At 52.6% G+C, this 16,196-nt stretch overlaps 1 protein-coding gene across 1 annotated transcript; it reads right to left on the bottom strand.

Annotated features, from left to right (window-relative positions):
• Positions 1–1,612: 1,612 nt before the first annotated feature.
• LOC103188040 (cadherin-11) lies at positions 1,613–13,873 on the bottom strand. The gene is given in 12 exon segments (XM_042340306.1): positions 1,613–2,121; positions 2,685–2,849; positions 2,852–2,935; positions 4,710–4,815; positions 5,492–5,613; positions 7,494–7,630; positions 8,621–8,877; positions 9,815–10,002; positions 10,422–10,589; positions 11,072–11,191; positions 11,932–12,226; positions 13,467–13,873. Coding segments are annotated over 12 exon segments (2,364 nt in total). The 5' UTR covers positions 13,695–13,873; the 3' UTR covers positions 1,613–1,627.
• Positions 13,874–16,196: the final 2,323 nt, after the last annotated feature.

Below are 16,196 nucleotides of genomic sequence, written 5' to 3'. Positions count from 1 at the left end.
AAAAGATCTTTTATTGGAAATTTTTTTTTGAGCTTCGCCGCTCGAAGCGCGTAGTAATAATAATAATAATTATAATAATAATTATAATAAAAAGCAACAGGTACAATGTCCATAAAATATACGTGTGTGTGTGAGAGAGACAGGCCCATTAACACTGTCCGTGTACCCAGACCTTCACGTCTCTCTGTTCCTTTTTTTAAAAAAATTAAAAATAAAAATGTTTACAATATTCCCCGCACACACGCCCAGAGGAGAGAGAGAGAGAGCGAGAACGGTCTGAAATCGGACACATCACGCTCAGTCCTCCACGGAGGCGTGAGAGACGGTACTTAAAAAAAATAATAAAACAATTCAAGAAAACAAAACCAGAAAGAAAAAATTCACAGGATTAAAATAAAACGTAAAGGGAAGAGGGAGGGGGAGGGAGAGGGGATAGGATGGAGGGCGAGAAGGAGGGGGAAAACAGGGGAAAAAACAGGGCGAGATTTCCCAGGGCGAATGGTGGTTGCAATTCCACTTCACGACCCCTCCTCTCAACATCCCCCCACTCCCAGGATAGTGGCAGATCAGTGGGTACCAGGCTCCATCCATGGGACTCTCCCATGTTGCCGATTTCAGTCTCGCCGTTCCCATTAGCGCTGCGACATCATGGTGCGGTGGTGGCCGGCGAGGGAGGGAGGGAGGAAGAGGGGGAGCACTCCGTTTCCAGTCCACCAACAAGCAGGAAAAATCCCAGGAAAATCCCAATCCACTGCTCTCCATCCATCTGCCCATCTGTCCGTCCATCCACAAAGCATTGTATTTGCTGCTGGTACATTTAACATATGACTGAGGGAAAAAAGGGGGAATGGGGGGGTGGATTGTGATTGTGAAGGGGGTGGGGGTTCATTATGTCCTTGTTTCCCCCCTCCCCCTCCGCCACTCCAGTTTGAAACAATCGCTGGTATCATCATAGTCACTCGCTGGTCGGGTGGGGGACAGGTTTGGCTTCACAGTGTCTCACTCTGACATACAGAAGTCACGGGAAAAATAGGCGCCAACTCGTCCCATCACATCAGCGCTCTGAGGCGCTATCCTGCACGAAGGGCGCTGTATCAACACAAACTCTTGTTGTTGGTCTTGTTGTTGCTGTTTTTGTTGTTGTCATTGGCCTCACCCCATCGCAGTGAGTAGACAGAGAGGAGACGGTGGTGGGTGTATGTGTACGCATGTGTGTGTGTGTGTGTGTGGTGGGGGGGGGAGGTGGGTCATTATTGTTTTGTATTTTCAGCGAGCGAGTGAGCGAGCGAGAGAGATGAAAATATCCACGAGAGCGAGAGCGCAAAGCAAACCCGAGGGGAAATAAAATCCGTCCGGTTTTCCACCCAAACAAGTAGCCAGCGAGCGAGTCAATGAATGTGCGTAAAATCCACCCGCCCAGGTTCAATCCTGTCCGGAGACAGAGAGAGAGGAGAGAGAGAGAGAAGTCTATACGAGCCCTCAGCCTGTGTAGGGAGACTGAGAACCACAACCCTCACACACACACACACACACACACACCCCGGGGAAGCTGAGGCTGAGGACGAGACACCCCCCCCCCACCCACCCCACCTTCTCTCCTCCCGCCCCCCCGTTGAAACCGTCTCCGTTACGAGTCCTCGCAGAAGTCCTTGCAGCCGTACATGTCGGCCAGTTTGCGGAAGCGCGGCCCCCAGCTGTTCAAGTAATCGTAGTCCAGGTCGCTCTCGGCGCTGCCGGAGCCCAGGGAGCTGAGCGAGCCGGCCACCGAGCCACGGCCCTCGTAGCCGTAGATCTGGATGGAGTCGTAGGGGGGGGCCGTGGGGTCGATGTCCGCGTCGTGGAGACGCACTTTGATGAACTCGTCCACGTCCACGCTGTTGGGGGCGGGGGCCGCACCGGGCCGGGGCCCGCCCTGCAGCTCGGGCTTGATGTCCCTGCGCGGCAGGAAGCCGTTCAGCCCGTCCGGGTTCTGCAGTGTGGCAATGTCGAAGGCCTCGGTGTCCTCCTCCCCTCCGCCTTCGTCGTCGTAGCTGATGATGTTCTCCCGCACGTCCTCCTCCTCGAAGGCGATCAGTGGCTCCTTCTTCTGTCTCCGCAGCGTCACGAACAGCACCACGATCACTGCGGGGGGGGCGGGGGGGGGAGACGGGGTCGTTAGCTCGTAAAGTCCCACAGCCAACAGCCCTCCATCAGAGAGGTTAATAACGAGTTAATGGCTGTAATGGGCTCATTAAATGGGGGTCAGTAAATCTAACCCGGTCCAAATCACGTGCCCACTGCATCTCTCTCCTCCCTCTCTCTCTCTCTCTCCCCCTCTCCTCCATTCTCTCTTCCCCCACCACCTTCTCACTCTCTGTCTATGTCCCCATCACTCTCTCTCTCTCTCTCTCTCCGTATATATATATATACCTTCTCTCTCTCCCTCCCCCTCTCTCTATCCTCCTTTCTCTCTCCCACCACCCACACCCCCGCGCCTCCCCCACACCCCCCCCACCATCCCCACTCTCTGTCTATCCCCCCTTATCTCTCTCTCTCTCTCGGCCCATCCCAACCTGAGCAGTGTTTGTGGCCGCTGACCAGGACGGCGAGAGGTGGTGTGGTGATCAGTGGTGGGATGCGGTGACGGTAGCCGATGGAGAGAGGCGGCAGGGTTACCGGTTGCCGTTGGTGGGTGTGGGACTCACCGAGCAGGATGACGATGCAGGCGAGGATGGCAATGAGAGCCTCGGTGCTGAGGCCAGCGTGCTGCGTGGCCAGCTCAGCGCTGCAGGACTCCAGGCCGCCCTCCCGGCCACAGCTGCACACCTGGATGGTGAGTGTGCCCGTGCCGGTGAGGGAGGGCGAGCCCCGTCCCTCATCACCACCGGCAGCAGGTACAGGTCCTGGGCATGACGGCTAAACCCACCCAGCTGCACCCTCACACCCGCCGTGCCATCTGCCGGGAAAACACAGCGAGCGTCAGCCTCTGTTACTGTGACTGTGTATTTTGTGGGTGAAACGTGGCAGCCAATTGCACACAGCAGTTTCCCACAGACAGTCATGGAGCGAGTGACCAATTTTATTTGTGGGATTGTTGAAACGCTCTTCTCTTTTCGAGTAGTGCCGTAGGATCTTTAACATCCACCTGAGAGGCACAGACAGGACTTTTGTTTAACACCTGATCTGAAGGTCGGCACCTCTGACAATCCAACACACCCCAGCGTGGCATTGGAGCGTCAGCTTAGACAATGTAATTAAGGCCTTATGTGGGGCTCAAACCCAGTGTGTGGGTGGGATGTATAGGCCTCTCATCTTAACTTAAAACCTCAGGGAGAGAGAAAAAATGATCTGAAGCTTCCAGAGTCTGTTCACACTGGATTAACAGTTCTGGGTGTCTGAAGTCATTAATCAGGGCGACGTTTAATTAACTGATGGGACGTGTCAAATAAAGTGCCACAATCTATCTGCTCCGGGTCACAGACACAGGGCTGTCAGTGGTGACTGCGGGTCAGGCCTCTCTACTGAGAGCCTCTGAGCCTTTCCCTCTGAATTAGTCACTTCCTCACAGGACTATCAACCTCTTAATTACACACCAGGCAAATAATAACAATAATAATAATAATAATTGCATTTGATATAGAGCCTTATCATGTCATTGAAACGTCTCAAAGAGCTTCAGAGGATATACTGGAAAGTGGAGTGACTTTGCATTTCTGTGGATGAAACAGGGCTGATAATTGTGCACAGCAGCGTCCCCCAAACAGCCATGGATTGAGTGACCAGATTTATTTTGGAGGAGGAGGGCTTATTACCCCGGAAAGCGATCCGCCAATCAACTAACAAGCAGGTTCCTACTTGCTGATGGGTAAACAGAGGTGTGCGGAGTGAGGAAACCTGCCTAAGGTTTTGCCCGGCCCGGGAATCAAAGCCGGGTCGATTTACAATATTCCATTGCCAGACATGTCACCTTGGAGCCAGTTCAGCTCTGAGGGGGACCCCCTTTACCTTCCAATTACATTCTGGTTTTCACTATAAAGCAGCCATTGCAGAACTCCTGATTCTAAGTGAAAACCATGATGCAATTATTCCCTTCTACAGTGCTCACAGTCAGCGCAGAGTGAGCAGCCGGAGACCGAGGCAGAGCTGAGCGGGCGAGGGAGCGCTCTGGCCTAAACCGCGTCTGTCTCTGCACGGAGACAGAGTCTCTCAGACTAACCCCCAACCGCACGGAGCACTTTGTAAACTACGCGCTCTGGCAATATCGTTTTGTCCTATTTCTCTCTCTCTCTTTCTCTCAAGGAAACTTCGCTCTGACAAACCATAACTGTAACGCACTGAGCCCATTATGCAGATAATTATATCGAAAATATGAGGGAATCTCAAAGGTCCCATTCACTTGACTGAGTCACACTCACACACATACCTACAGCATACACACACACATATGGATGGATATATAGGGCAGCTCCTCATCAGCCTCTCACTGGTCCAAATGAGCGACGTTAAGCTGTTATTATCCACCGATCGCAGTTGGTGAGGAAGTGGAATATGGTTCTCTAATTAGTCTGGTGACCGTAATGACCTGAGACAGGGCCACAGGGGGTGTCACTGAGTAAACGCCTCTCACACTGACTCACAAACAGCTCCCCCACACGCTAACTTAGCTCCGAGTTATTGTTAGTCGCACCACGTTTCTCAGGCTGGTGCTAACATGTGGGGCAGCAACTCACTTCTGTTGTCCTGGAGGGTGAAGTTGCGGTTGGGAGCCACGCTGAAGGACAGCCAGGGACCATTGGCGCTCTCATCCCTGTCTACAGCACGGATGGTCTTGATAAGCTGAAATAAGGAGAGAGGGACGTGTTTACGCTGCTGGGGAATTCGAGATCAACTGAGAACCTGACGTGGAGCAATTCAAAAAGTTCTGGCGGAGAGTGTGGGGGGAATAGACGTCAACCCCAATCAACAGCCACAAGTGGTCACACAGCATCTGATGTGTTAAATGTGAGGCTTGTTATGCCACTCACTGCGGCAGGTGGACAGGAGCCTCCCCTTACCCCCACAAGCTCAGCCCCTGGGCTGGGAGCTGCTCTGTAACCCTATCCCCAAGCAAGAGAGCGCGCGAGAGAGAGAGAGAGAGAGAGAGAACCAGAGAGAGAATAAGATAGCAAGAGAGGAAACTAGAGAGAGAAAGCACGAGAGAAGAGAGAAAAACAGAGAGAGAGAGCGCAAGAGAGGAGAGAGAACCAGAGAAAGAGAGAGAGAGAACCAGAGAAAGAGAGAGTGTGAGAAAGAAAGTAAGTGAGAAAGAACAGGAAAGAGCTAAACCAGCTAAAACCATTGATATCGCTGCTGCTCATCCAGCTAAGACCACCCGACCCGTGAGGGCTTTTGCTTGCGGAGGGAGGGGAGTGGGAAGAGTCGCAGCCTGGGAAAGGGAAGTGCGATGAAGTGTAAAACAGTGGGTGACAAGCAGAGGCTTGGAGAGCAGTGTGGCTGAGGTCACGGCACTGACCTGGCCAGGCTTGGCATTTTCACAGACATTGGCCTTGTAGGGTTCAGCAAACTCAGGTGCGTTGTCGTTGATGTCACGCACTCTGATAGACACTTTGGCGCTGGAGGTCTGAAGTGGATTGTCTGGAAGGGAATTAAACAATATAATAATTATAATTATAATAATAATAATCCTTGCAGACGGGATGGGATGCCTTGGAGCTGTGTTTATGGAGCGCATGCTTGTACTCGCAGTGTGTGTCAGGGTGGGGGGGGGGTGACAGACTGTGCTGTATGTGTTGGGTTTATTGAGTGTCATCATTGAGATCCTAATGTATAAGCTGTGCCAGACTCTCTCTCTCTCTCGCGCCAGTATCCAGCGCCTTGGGACGTCCTCCCGACGTGAAAGGCGCTATACAAATGAAATCTTGTTCTTGTTGTTGTTGTATCCAGCCTTTTGTTCTGGTGAGAAATGGGTTGTTTTTGCCAACTTGGACTTAGAGCTGGTCTCAGCGCCCCTACACGTAACCCTCCCCTCCATCCATACTGACCCCCACCTCCCCACCTCCCCCCACGCCTGCACCAGAAAGAGTGGGGAAATTGGATTGAGGGACAGATGGGGTTGTTTGAAGCAGGGGGACCCACACTGATACAGTCAGACTATCACTCTCCAGGCTCCTATTACAATAATAATAATAATAATCCCTGCGTTTGATAAAGCCTGAACATTCTGCGGGTCTAATAATGATCACGACCGGCGGTGGGGGAGGGGGAGGGGGGCCCGGGGCCAGGAGACGAAACAGAAATTGAATTCCTCGCAAAAAAGGATTTAGAATGTTATCCCGTTTCCTCTCCAGGTTTTCACGGGAGTCAGCCGGCTTCTGAAGACCTTCTGATTCCTTCCAGTAATAACATCCGGGAGCTTAACTATTTCAGAACGGAGTAGAGAACACTTGAGTCCAGTCAGACACCAACCCCCACCCTCATCCTTTTCTTATTCAAAGTCCTCCCCGGCCTTGCTCCTCCCTACCTCTGCGATCTGCTAACTCCATACCAACCTGAGCGCTCCCTCTGCTCAGTGGGCTCTGTCCTCCTCCACGTTACCCACTCGCCTGCTCTGCCTTTGCCCAGATGGGTTCCAGCGCTACTCTCACTCTCTCGCTCGCTCGCTGACATTTTTAGTGCATTTTTAAACTCAAATCTCCAGAGAAAGTGGCTAGATTTTCATGTCCAATCTATAACTCTGTCAGATGGCAGCCAGCTCTGTCTCGCTACCTCACACACAGCCAGAGAGGAATTTAATGAACGATTCCCCGGGGGGGGAGGGGGGGAAAGCTGGGGGGAGGGGGAAATAGTGTCAGAATAATGAAACCACTAATTTATTACACTGTTAATGGGTTACTTCTCTCTCTCTTTCCTTTGGGCTATTTATACATTCTGGCGGTGGTTCAGATTGTAAAAGGGATAAACCCAGAGCAATAGGTTCATATAATAACGAGGCAAGAGATATAGGGTCAGTGGGGGGTGGGGGGAGTGGGCAGGGAGGGAATCAGCAAAGGTTACACTTCCTGGTCTCCAAGATATATACACGATCTCTGGATGCAAAGCCGTAGATTCAGCGCCTTGGGACGTCCTCCCGACGTGAAAGGCGCTGTACAAATGTAATCTTGTTGTTGCTGTTAATTCGCATCAGCCAGACACTGCAGGGAGGTCAAAGAGTCCACCTCATGTTAGAGTTGATGTATCTGATCGGGTGGGGGTGGGGGGGTGTAGAGGGAGAGGCAGCTAATTTGCGCACAGTGACGTCCCAGCAAACAGCCGTGATGTGAGTGTCCTGTCCTGGCTCGCAGCTAAAATCGTTCGTTCAGTTCACGGCTGTTTGCGGGGACGTCGCTGTGCTCACATCGGCCGCCTCTTTTGCCTGCAAAGCACACAGTCACTGCACCTCACTGTGCGGCGCTTTGAGAGGCGCGTCGCGATAGATGGTGACGTGAGTGGAGGGTGACGGAGCTTGGGGCACTCACTGGCTTCCTCGGCAATCACTGAGATGTTACACCAGGCGGTGAGCTCCCGGTCCAGCGGCTTTACCGTCTTTATCACCCCGCTCTCTGCCTCGACGCTGAAATATCTGTCAAAGTCGTTGTGCCAATCAATTTTGTAGCTGAGGAGAGGAGAGAGGAGAAATTACACAGAGGGAAAGGCCCAGAGGCCGGAGGGGCTAAGCTTCTGAGATGTGGAGAAAGGAATCTGTCACTTGTCCTCTCTCTCTCTCTCTCTGTTTGTGTCACTGGTTCTGTGTCTCTCTGTCTTTGTCTGCGTCCCTCTCTGTGTCTGTGTGTTTATCTCTGTCTCTCTGGTGTGTGTCTCTCTGTCCGTGTGTATGAGTCTGTCTGTCCGTGTGTCTCTCTTTCTCTGTCTGTGGTGTGTATCTCTCTCTCTCTCTCACTCTCTCTCCATTTCTGTCTCTCTCTAATCTCTGGGAACAAGAGGCAAGACCCGGCAAGTTACACGTGAGCCTCAGAGACAGACAGCCCGCGCTCTCCGTCTCTCTCTGTCGCTCTCAAACGCCCACGACTTTCTTCCAGAAACAGAATCTTACATTTGCTGTCAGTCTATTCCTGGATGTGACAAACTCTTTAGCTCATTATACACTGTACAAATCTCCTCCAGCCATAGCTGTGCAGCTCCACACTACAGAGCTGACACCCCTCTCCCAGCGCGAGATACGCCCTCTGCCCTGTTTCACCCTCAGACCATTCCGAGGAGCCAGATCACAGCAATCTCTCTCCCGAGGCCAGGAATTCCCCCGACTCCCAGCCCCTGCCTCGGGATTGAAGACAGCCCAGAATCCCGGGAAAGCTCTGGGTTGGGAATAACCAGCGCGGGTGGGCGGGGGGGTGAATCCCGGCTTCCTCCCAGCAACAGGAACTGCTCCCGGTTGATCCGCAGGAAATTAAGGAACGCCGTTAAGAAATAGTGCCACATAGAGCTCAGGGCAGAGCACGCAGACAGGGCTCGGGGGAGAAGCTCTCTGTGAGGGTGAGGGTGAGGGTTGACGAGTGTTGGGACAGTCACGTCACTGGATCGGGCAGAGCAGCTCGGGTCTTTGTTCTGGAATATTCCCCGATTACCCGGGTAGAGATCGACGTACCTGACGGGACTATGGCCGAGGTCATGATCCACGGCTCGCACCTGTCCCACCGCCGTCCCGAAGGGGGCACCCTCGTCCACCTCCATCAGGTAGGCAGGGGAGGAGAAGGTGGGGGGCTCGTCAGCATCCTCCACCGACACCTTGACCGTCGCCGTGTCCTTGAACGGCCCCCGGCTCAGGAAGCGAGGGTCAATGTGCACATTGTTGGCCTCCACACGCAGGAAGTAGGAGCGTTTGGTCTCAAAGTCGAGGCCTTGCTGTGGGCGACAACACACTCCGTGTTAGTGAGAGAGAGAGAGAGAGACAGAGAGAGACACAAAGACTCCGAGAAAGAGAGACACACACACACACACTGACAGAGAGAGAAAGAGATGCTGAGGGAGACACAGAGAGACACACACACAGACACTGAGAGATTTGTCAAGAGACAGATGGGAGGAAGGGAGTGAGGGAGGGAAGGAAGGAAGGAAGGAAGGGAGGAAGGGAGGAAAAAAGGAGGAAAAAAGGAGGGAGGGAGGGAAGGAAGTGATAGAGAGACACTATTGTTTCTGATAGGATCAGAAATTAAAACAACTCCTTTAATACAGAATCAAATACAGATTACTGTGAGATAACGGCTGAGATTACTGCGCTGAATCTCACATGTGATCAGGAGAGACAAGCAGATGGCAGGATTAGTGCAGGTTTTACATAGAAACTGGCTGCTCTAATTAGGGCGATGATTGGAAATTCTGAAATAATGGATCACTCTGTGTTTCGAATCTGCCCCACACTCTGCCAGGTCAGGTGTAATGTTATAATAATAATATAATAATAATTCTTACATTTTATGTAAAACCTTACCATGCCATCGAATATCTCAAAGACCTCCACAGAATACGCGGCAAAGTGAACTGACTATACTTTGTGGGCGAAACGCGGCAGCCCATTGCGGACAGCAGCGTCCCCACAAACAGCCGTGGATTGAGTGACCAAATTTTTTAAATTATTTTTGCTTTGAAGGGACTATTGCAAGTACCTATCCCAATTCCCTTTTGAAAGCTACCCTGTAGCTCGGGAACTCTCCTGTGTAACTGCTACCCTGACTGAGGTTGGAGTGACTCCTGCCTGTGTACGAGGAGCCTGGGGAAGTCCTCCTGACGTGAAAGGTGCTAAATAAAAGTAATTTGTTGTTGTTGTTGAGGTGCTCAGTACCTTTCTCAGCTTGATCACACCGTCCTGAGTCTGGGAGTCGGTGCTGATTTCGAAGAACTCCTTCCCATCCCCGTCAATGATGCTGTAGGAGACCATCCCGTTCTCACCAATATCGTTGTCTTTCGCGTTCAGCCGACCTACCACCACCCCGGGGACTGCTGCCTCTGACACAGACATCTGGTACACACCTGGGGAGGGGGGGGAGCAAAAAATAATAATTAATAACAATAATCCTGCATTTGATATGGCCCCTCGCACTTCACGAGGACATCTCAACGCACTTCGCAGGGTTTACTGTACAGTGTAGTGACTGTGTTACCTTGTAGGCAGCCTGTTTGCACAAGGCACATTCCATAGACAGCCATGAAGTGTGTGACCGATTCTATCGGGGTGGGGCGGGGGGCTGGATTTGTCGGCCAGAACCCCGGAAGAGAGAGAGAGAGAGAGAGAGGGCTGCGGAGATCTTTATCATCTGGCTGGACGGTGCAGATAGGGAGCTTGGTTTAACTTTATTTGTTCGATCCCCCCCACCCAAAATAGAAATGCAAAATATTGTTTGACTAAAGCAAGCTGGATGTCCTCGGGTAGGGACAGAAACGGCTCTTACTCTGGGGGAACTTCGGGGGGTTGTCATTGACGTCGGTCAGGGTGACAGTCACTTGGGTGGTCCCCGACAGCCCCCCCATGTGGCCCCCCATGTCCTTGGCCTGGATGACCACCTGATACTCCTCCCTGGCCTCCCGGTCCATGTTGGGGAGAGCCGTCCGGATAATGCCTGCGGGACAAGAGCAAAGCAAAGGGTCACCATGAGGGGAGGGAGTTAACACATCATCTTCATATCACCCCCTCTCCCCCAACACACACACACTAGTGAGAGAGGAAGAGAGAGATTAAAAAAAGGAAGAAAGAAAGAGTGAGAGAGAGAGAGAGATACAGACAGAGAGAAGAAGAAAGATTGAGAGGGAGAGAGCGAGGGAGGGATGAAAGGATGAGAAAGAGTGAGAGCAAAGTGAGAAGAGAAAGTGAGAGAGAAGAGAAAGAGAGACAAAAAGTAGAGCGGTAGACGTAGAAATAGTGAGAGAGAGAGCGCGAGAGGAGACGAGGAATGGGGTAGGCCTGATGTGCTGTGAATGGCCTCCTGTTACTGTGATGTCTATCATTCTCTGACCATGAGCTGTGCAGTGAGAGCCAGGGTGAGGGCCGACACCAGGAGCTGCGGGAGAAGGTCTATCAGGAGGAGGTCAGGTGAGGAGTTACCTGACTGAGGTTCCACAGAGAAGTATGGCTGTCCCTGCAGGATGCTGTAGACCAGCCGTGCACTGTTCCCGTACGAGGGGTCATCGGCATCGGTGGCTGTGACCTGAATGACGAAGGTGCCTGGAGGGGAGGAGGGAAGGGTGTGGGTGTCAGACCGGTGGGGAGAGAACCCGACATCACCTCCACAACATCTCATTCATCATCCAGACCCACCAGCACCTCCCCCCTCCCCCTCCACCCTCGCAGTTTCCGTAACGGCAGCGCACACAGATAACCTCACACTCGCTACACACTCGGTCACTCAAACTCACACACGCTCGCTCACTCATTCATACTAACACACTCACACTCAAACACACTCGTACTTGCACTCAAACACTCACTCACACTCTGACACACATACACTTGCACTAACACTCTCGCGCTCACCCACACTCACATACTCACTCACATGCTCTAATAAACGCGCACTCACACACTCACTCTACACACACTCGCACTCACACACTCACATTCACACACTCACTCTACACACACTCACACTCACACTCACACACTCACTCTACACACACCCACTCTACACACACTCGCAGTTACACACTCGCACTCACGCACTCAATCTACACATACTATCTCTATGCACACTCGCAGTCACACACTCACAGTCACACACTCGCAGTCACACACTCACTCTACATACAGTCACACACACAACTTGCGCTGGCTCAGCGACCTCCCTTCTCTTTCCTGATAGCGCCAGAGCGTGAGGTCGGAACGTGAGATGGGAGTCTCCGGTGCAGGGTGAGAGCCTCAGAACTTCTGCCCGGGCAGTGCTGAATACTGCCTGAGCGGGTACTTACCCACGTTGGACATCTCGGGGACGGAGGCGTGATGAGGGCCGCTCAGGAACTCGGGCGGGTTGTCGTTGATGTCCTGGACTTTGACGATGAACTCGGACGGTGGCTCCAGGGGTTTGTTGGTGTCCCTGTCCACAGCCTGTGCCATCAGGGTGTACTGAGCCCGCTCCTCCCGGTCCAGCGTCTTGGTGGCGTGGATGTTCCCCGTTTTCTCATCGATCACAAAAATAGTCCCGGCTCCTTCTCCCGATAGAATGTACCGGATCTTCCCCCCGCCGGTGTCCAGGTCCGTGTGCAACTGCAGCGGGAAAGAGACCCATCATTCCAGCCCGGAGCATTGTACCAGAGAGGCAGAGCAGAGCTGATCCCAGTGTTAAAGACAAAATGAGTAGCTGAATGGGTGAGAGGATGTGTGGTGTGTAGTTGAGAGGATGAAAAGGTGTGTGGTTGAGCAGGGGTGTGCGGTTGAGAGGGTGTGTGTGGTTGAGAGGGTGTGTGTGGGTGAGAGAGTGTGTGTGGGTGAGAGGGTGTGTGGTTGAGAGGGTGTGTGGTTGAGAGGGTGTGTGTGGTTGAGAGGGTGTGTGTGGTTGAGAGGGTTTGTGGTTGAGAAGGTGTGTGGTTGAGAGAGTGTGTGGTTGAGAGGGTGTGTGTGAGTGAGAGGGTGTGTGGGTGAGAGGGTGTGTGTGTTTGAGAGGGTGTGTGGTTGAGAGGGTGTGTGGTTGAGGGGATGTGTGTGGTTGAGGGGGTGTGTGGTTGAGAGGGTGTGTGTGGTTGAGAGGGTTTGTGGGTGAGAGGGTGTGTGTGGTTGAGAGGATGTGTGTGGTTGAGAGGGTGTGTGGTTGAGCGGGTGTGTGGTTGAGCGGGTGTATGCGGTTGAGAGGGTGTGTGTGAGTGAGAGGGTGTGTGGGTGAGAGGGTGTGTGTGGTTGAGCGGGTGTGTGTGTGGTTGAGCGGGTGTGTGTGTGGTTGAGCGTGTGTGTGTGTGTGTGGTTGAGCGGGTGTGTGTGTGGTTGAGCGGGTGTGTGTGTGGTTGAGCGGGTGTGCGGTGAGCGGGTGTGTGTGGTTGAGCGGGTGTGTGGTTGAGCGGGTGTGTGGTGAGCGGGTGTGTGTGGTTGAGCGGGTGTGTGGTGAGCGGGTGTGTGTGGTTGAGCGGGTGTGTGGTTGAGCGGGTGTGTGGTGAGCGGGTGTGTGTGGTTGAGCAGGTGTGTGGTTGAGCGGGTGTGTGTGGTGAGCGGGTGTGTGTGATTGAGCGGGTATGTGGTGAGCGGGTGTGTGTGGTGAGCGGGTGTGTGTGGTTGAGTGGGCGTGTGGTTGAGTGGGGGTGTGGTTGAGTGGGTGTGTGGTTGAGCGGGCGTGTGGTTGAGCGGGCGTGTGGTTGAGCGGGCGTGTGGTTGAGTGGGCGTGTGGTTGAGCGGGCGTGTGGTTGAGCGGGTGTGTGTGGTTGAGTGGGCGTGTGGTTGAGTGGGCGTGTGGTTGAGCGGGTGTGTGTGGTTGAGCGGGCGTGTGGTTGAGCGGGCGTGTGGTTGAGCGGTCCCTTACCCTGCCCACCAGCACAGGATCAGGGCCAGTGTACTCCTCAATGACGAAGAACTGGTTCCACACCCAACCTCGCTTGGACCTGTGAAGAACTTGCCCTTTGACTCCCGTGGCGTGATGAGGCCGTGTCCGTGTCCGTGTTGCTGGCGCGTTTCTCCTGTTGCTGGCGTGACCCCAGGGCACGAGGCTCAGGCAGACCAGGGCCACGTGCAAACACAGGCCCGGCCTCATGGTGAGGTTTCCGGCTGTTTGTGGAGGGGACGGAGGGTCTCGACGCGCTCTCTCATCGGTGGGGCCCACTCCTGGCTCCGGCCTTCATCCCAGCTCCACCTGCCCCGCGCCGCCCAGCCTCCGGCCTGCGATCACAAGGAGGAACCGCCATCACTGTCCATCCCAACAGCACTCACCTCCCACCTGAGCCGCGGACAACAACAACAACAGCGTAGACTTATTGTGCACACTCACTCACACACACTCACGTACACACACTCACTCACACACACACACACACACGCGCACAACACGTATAGGTTTCTTACCCTCAAAAGTGTCTCACGCTCGGGCCGCTAACAATTCTATTTAAAATAGACCGAGGTGTCGCCAGCGGTCCCAGGTCTCGGCTCCCCCTCCCCTCCCCTCCCCCCTCCTCCCACAAACCTCAGCTTCCATCACCCCCCTCCCCCCCCCTCCCCACCCCCCCCCCCCTCCCCCCCCCCCCCCCCTTGTACTCCGCACTGGAAGCAAAGGCAACAAAGCAATCTATCTCACACCCACGTCATCCTTTGTTCCAGCCATGAATCATGTCTCCGTGATTCAGGTGGATGTGAAGGGACCACCCCCCCACCCAACCCCTAACCCCCTGTTATCCTGCCTTCGTTCCTTACAAATTTACCCCCCGAGTAATAACCGTGCTCTGACACAGATTAGGCTCCACGTTTGTCTCTGTAACAACATTCACTTCATTTCTAATTAATCTCTGCGAATCGCTGCGAGGCATTTCGCTGCTGCACAAACGGTGCCAAGGCAATGTAAGTTGCCGTTATGCAAGGCCAGTGTACTAACTGACAGCAGCACTGCACCCCCCCCCCCCCACCCCCCCCACCCCACCCACCACCCCCACCCCACCACCCCCCTACTTCTTTTTTCCAATAGAGCAACAGGAACAGGCAGACAGGAGTTCAATTTAGCGTCTCATTCAAAGTACGGAGCCTGTGACATTGCTTCGGTCCCCAGCATTGCATTGGTGCGTCAGCCTAGTCTGAGCTCAAGTCCCCTTCAAGCTCGGGGTTCGATCCCACAGTCTTGTGACTCAGAGGGAAGAGTGCTACAGACTGAGCCAGGCTGACTGACGCACTCTGCAGATCTTCAAAACTCAACTGGCTTTTTTTAAGTGATTTGTGAGTAAGTTGATTTATTGAACGCGGAAAATAATAATTACAGGGCATTAGAATTTCAAACTAAAACTCTTTAAGCCTAGAGCAGAAACGGAAAATCCATTATTTACTCGTTACCTTGATCCGATTTTTTTTGAAAATGTACTTTATTTGCTAAAATAGAATATAATTAGAGATCTAAATCAGCAAAAAAACAATTCAATTTAAAGTCTTGACCCAAAAAAACAACTTTCATTTGCGATATTCATATCCAGATGTTTACATTAATTACAATTTCAACTACAGAGACACAGTAAAGCTCTCTCTACACTGTCCGTCCACACTCCCAAATCAACAACAGCACAGGTTAGAGACAGAGTGAAGCTCCCTCTATCTCAGTTTGACATCTCATCTGAAGGGTAGCGTTTCCAACAGTCCAGCTCAGTCCTGCACTGGGATGTCAGCCCAGGCAAGGATAATAACCCTTGCATTTGTTATAGCGCTTCATCACATCGTAGAGACGTCTCAAAGGCCTTCACGGATACACTGTAAAGTGGATCAACTGTGTATTTTGCGAGTGAAACACTTTTCTATTTACTTAGAAAAGTGACCAAAGTGAAACCGTATTGATTGTGTTAATTGTTCGGGGGCTTCCCACTTAATTGAGGTTACACTTAATTGAGACGGTTAATTGCTTCCCAGTGAACAGTCTAACCTGTGTGTATTGGCGTCACACACATACAGATCTGTCCACACCCACACCCACACAACACAGAGTTCTGACAAAAGGTCATTGACCTGAAACATTAACTAATTTTCTTCTCTCATGAATGCTGCCTGACTTGCTGCGTATTCCCAGTAACTTCGGTATTTATACCACACACACAAGAGGTCTGTCCACAGAAACACACAGCAATCTACTGGAGCATCAGCCTAGACTGCGAGCTCCAAGTCTGTGTGTGTGTGGGAAGGCAGCTCAAACCCACACACTTCTGACTGACTGAACCAGGCTGACATACTTGGTGGGTGGGCGGGGGGGGTGGGGGGCAAGGAGGGATGAGGTGGAAAGCATAACAAGTTTGAAGAGCGCCGAGGGATGAACAATCTCCAAGTCTGGCTAGTTTGGGAATATCTAAGATTCAAGGGCAAGAAGAAAAACAATCCCAAAATTCGCAGCAGTCAGTCAGTCAGTCAGTGACTGAGTCAATGTGAGTTGGAGAAAGCTGAAGAGCCCGGCTGGGAATCTCTCTCTGAGACTAAACACTGCTCGGGCCTTTAGCTTGATAGAATGTTCTTTGTGACAAATCGTTCCCAATATCCCCAGCGGAGGAGTTCCTTGACGGAAATTCATACAGAACAT

This window comes from Callorhinchus milii, unplaced genomic scaffold, assembly GCF_018977255.1.
Source record: "Callorhinchus milii isolate IMCB2004 unplaced genomic scaffold, IMCB_Cmil_1.0 Scaffold14, whole genome shotgun sequence".
Classification (NCBI taxonomy): domain Eukaryota; kingdom Metazoa; phylum Chordata; class Chondrichthyes; order Chimaeriformes; family Callorhinchidae; genus Callorhinchus; species Callorhinchus milii.
Note: the sequence above shows the minus strand (reverse complement) of the source record. Positions and strands in the feature narration are given on the sequence as shown.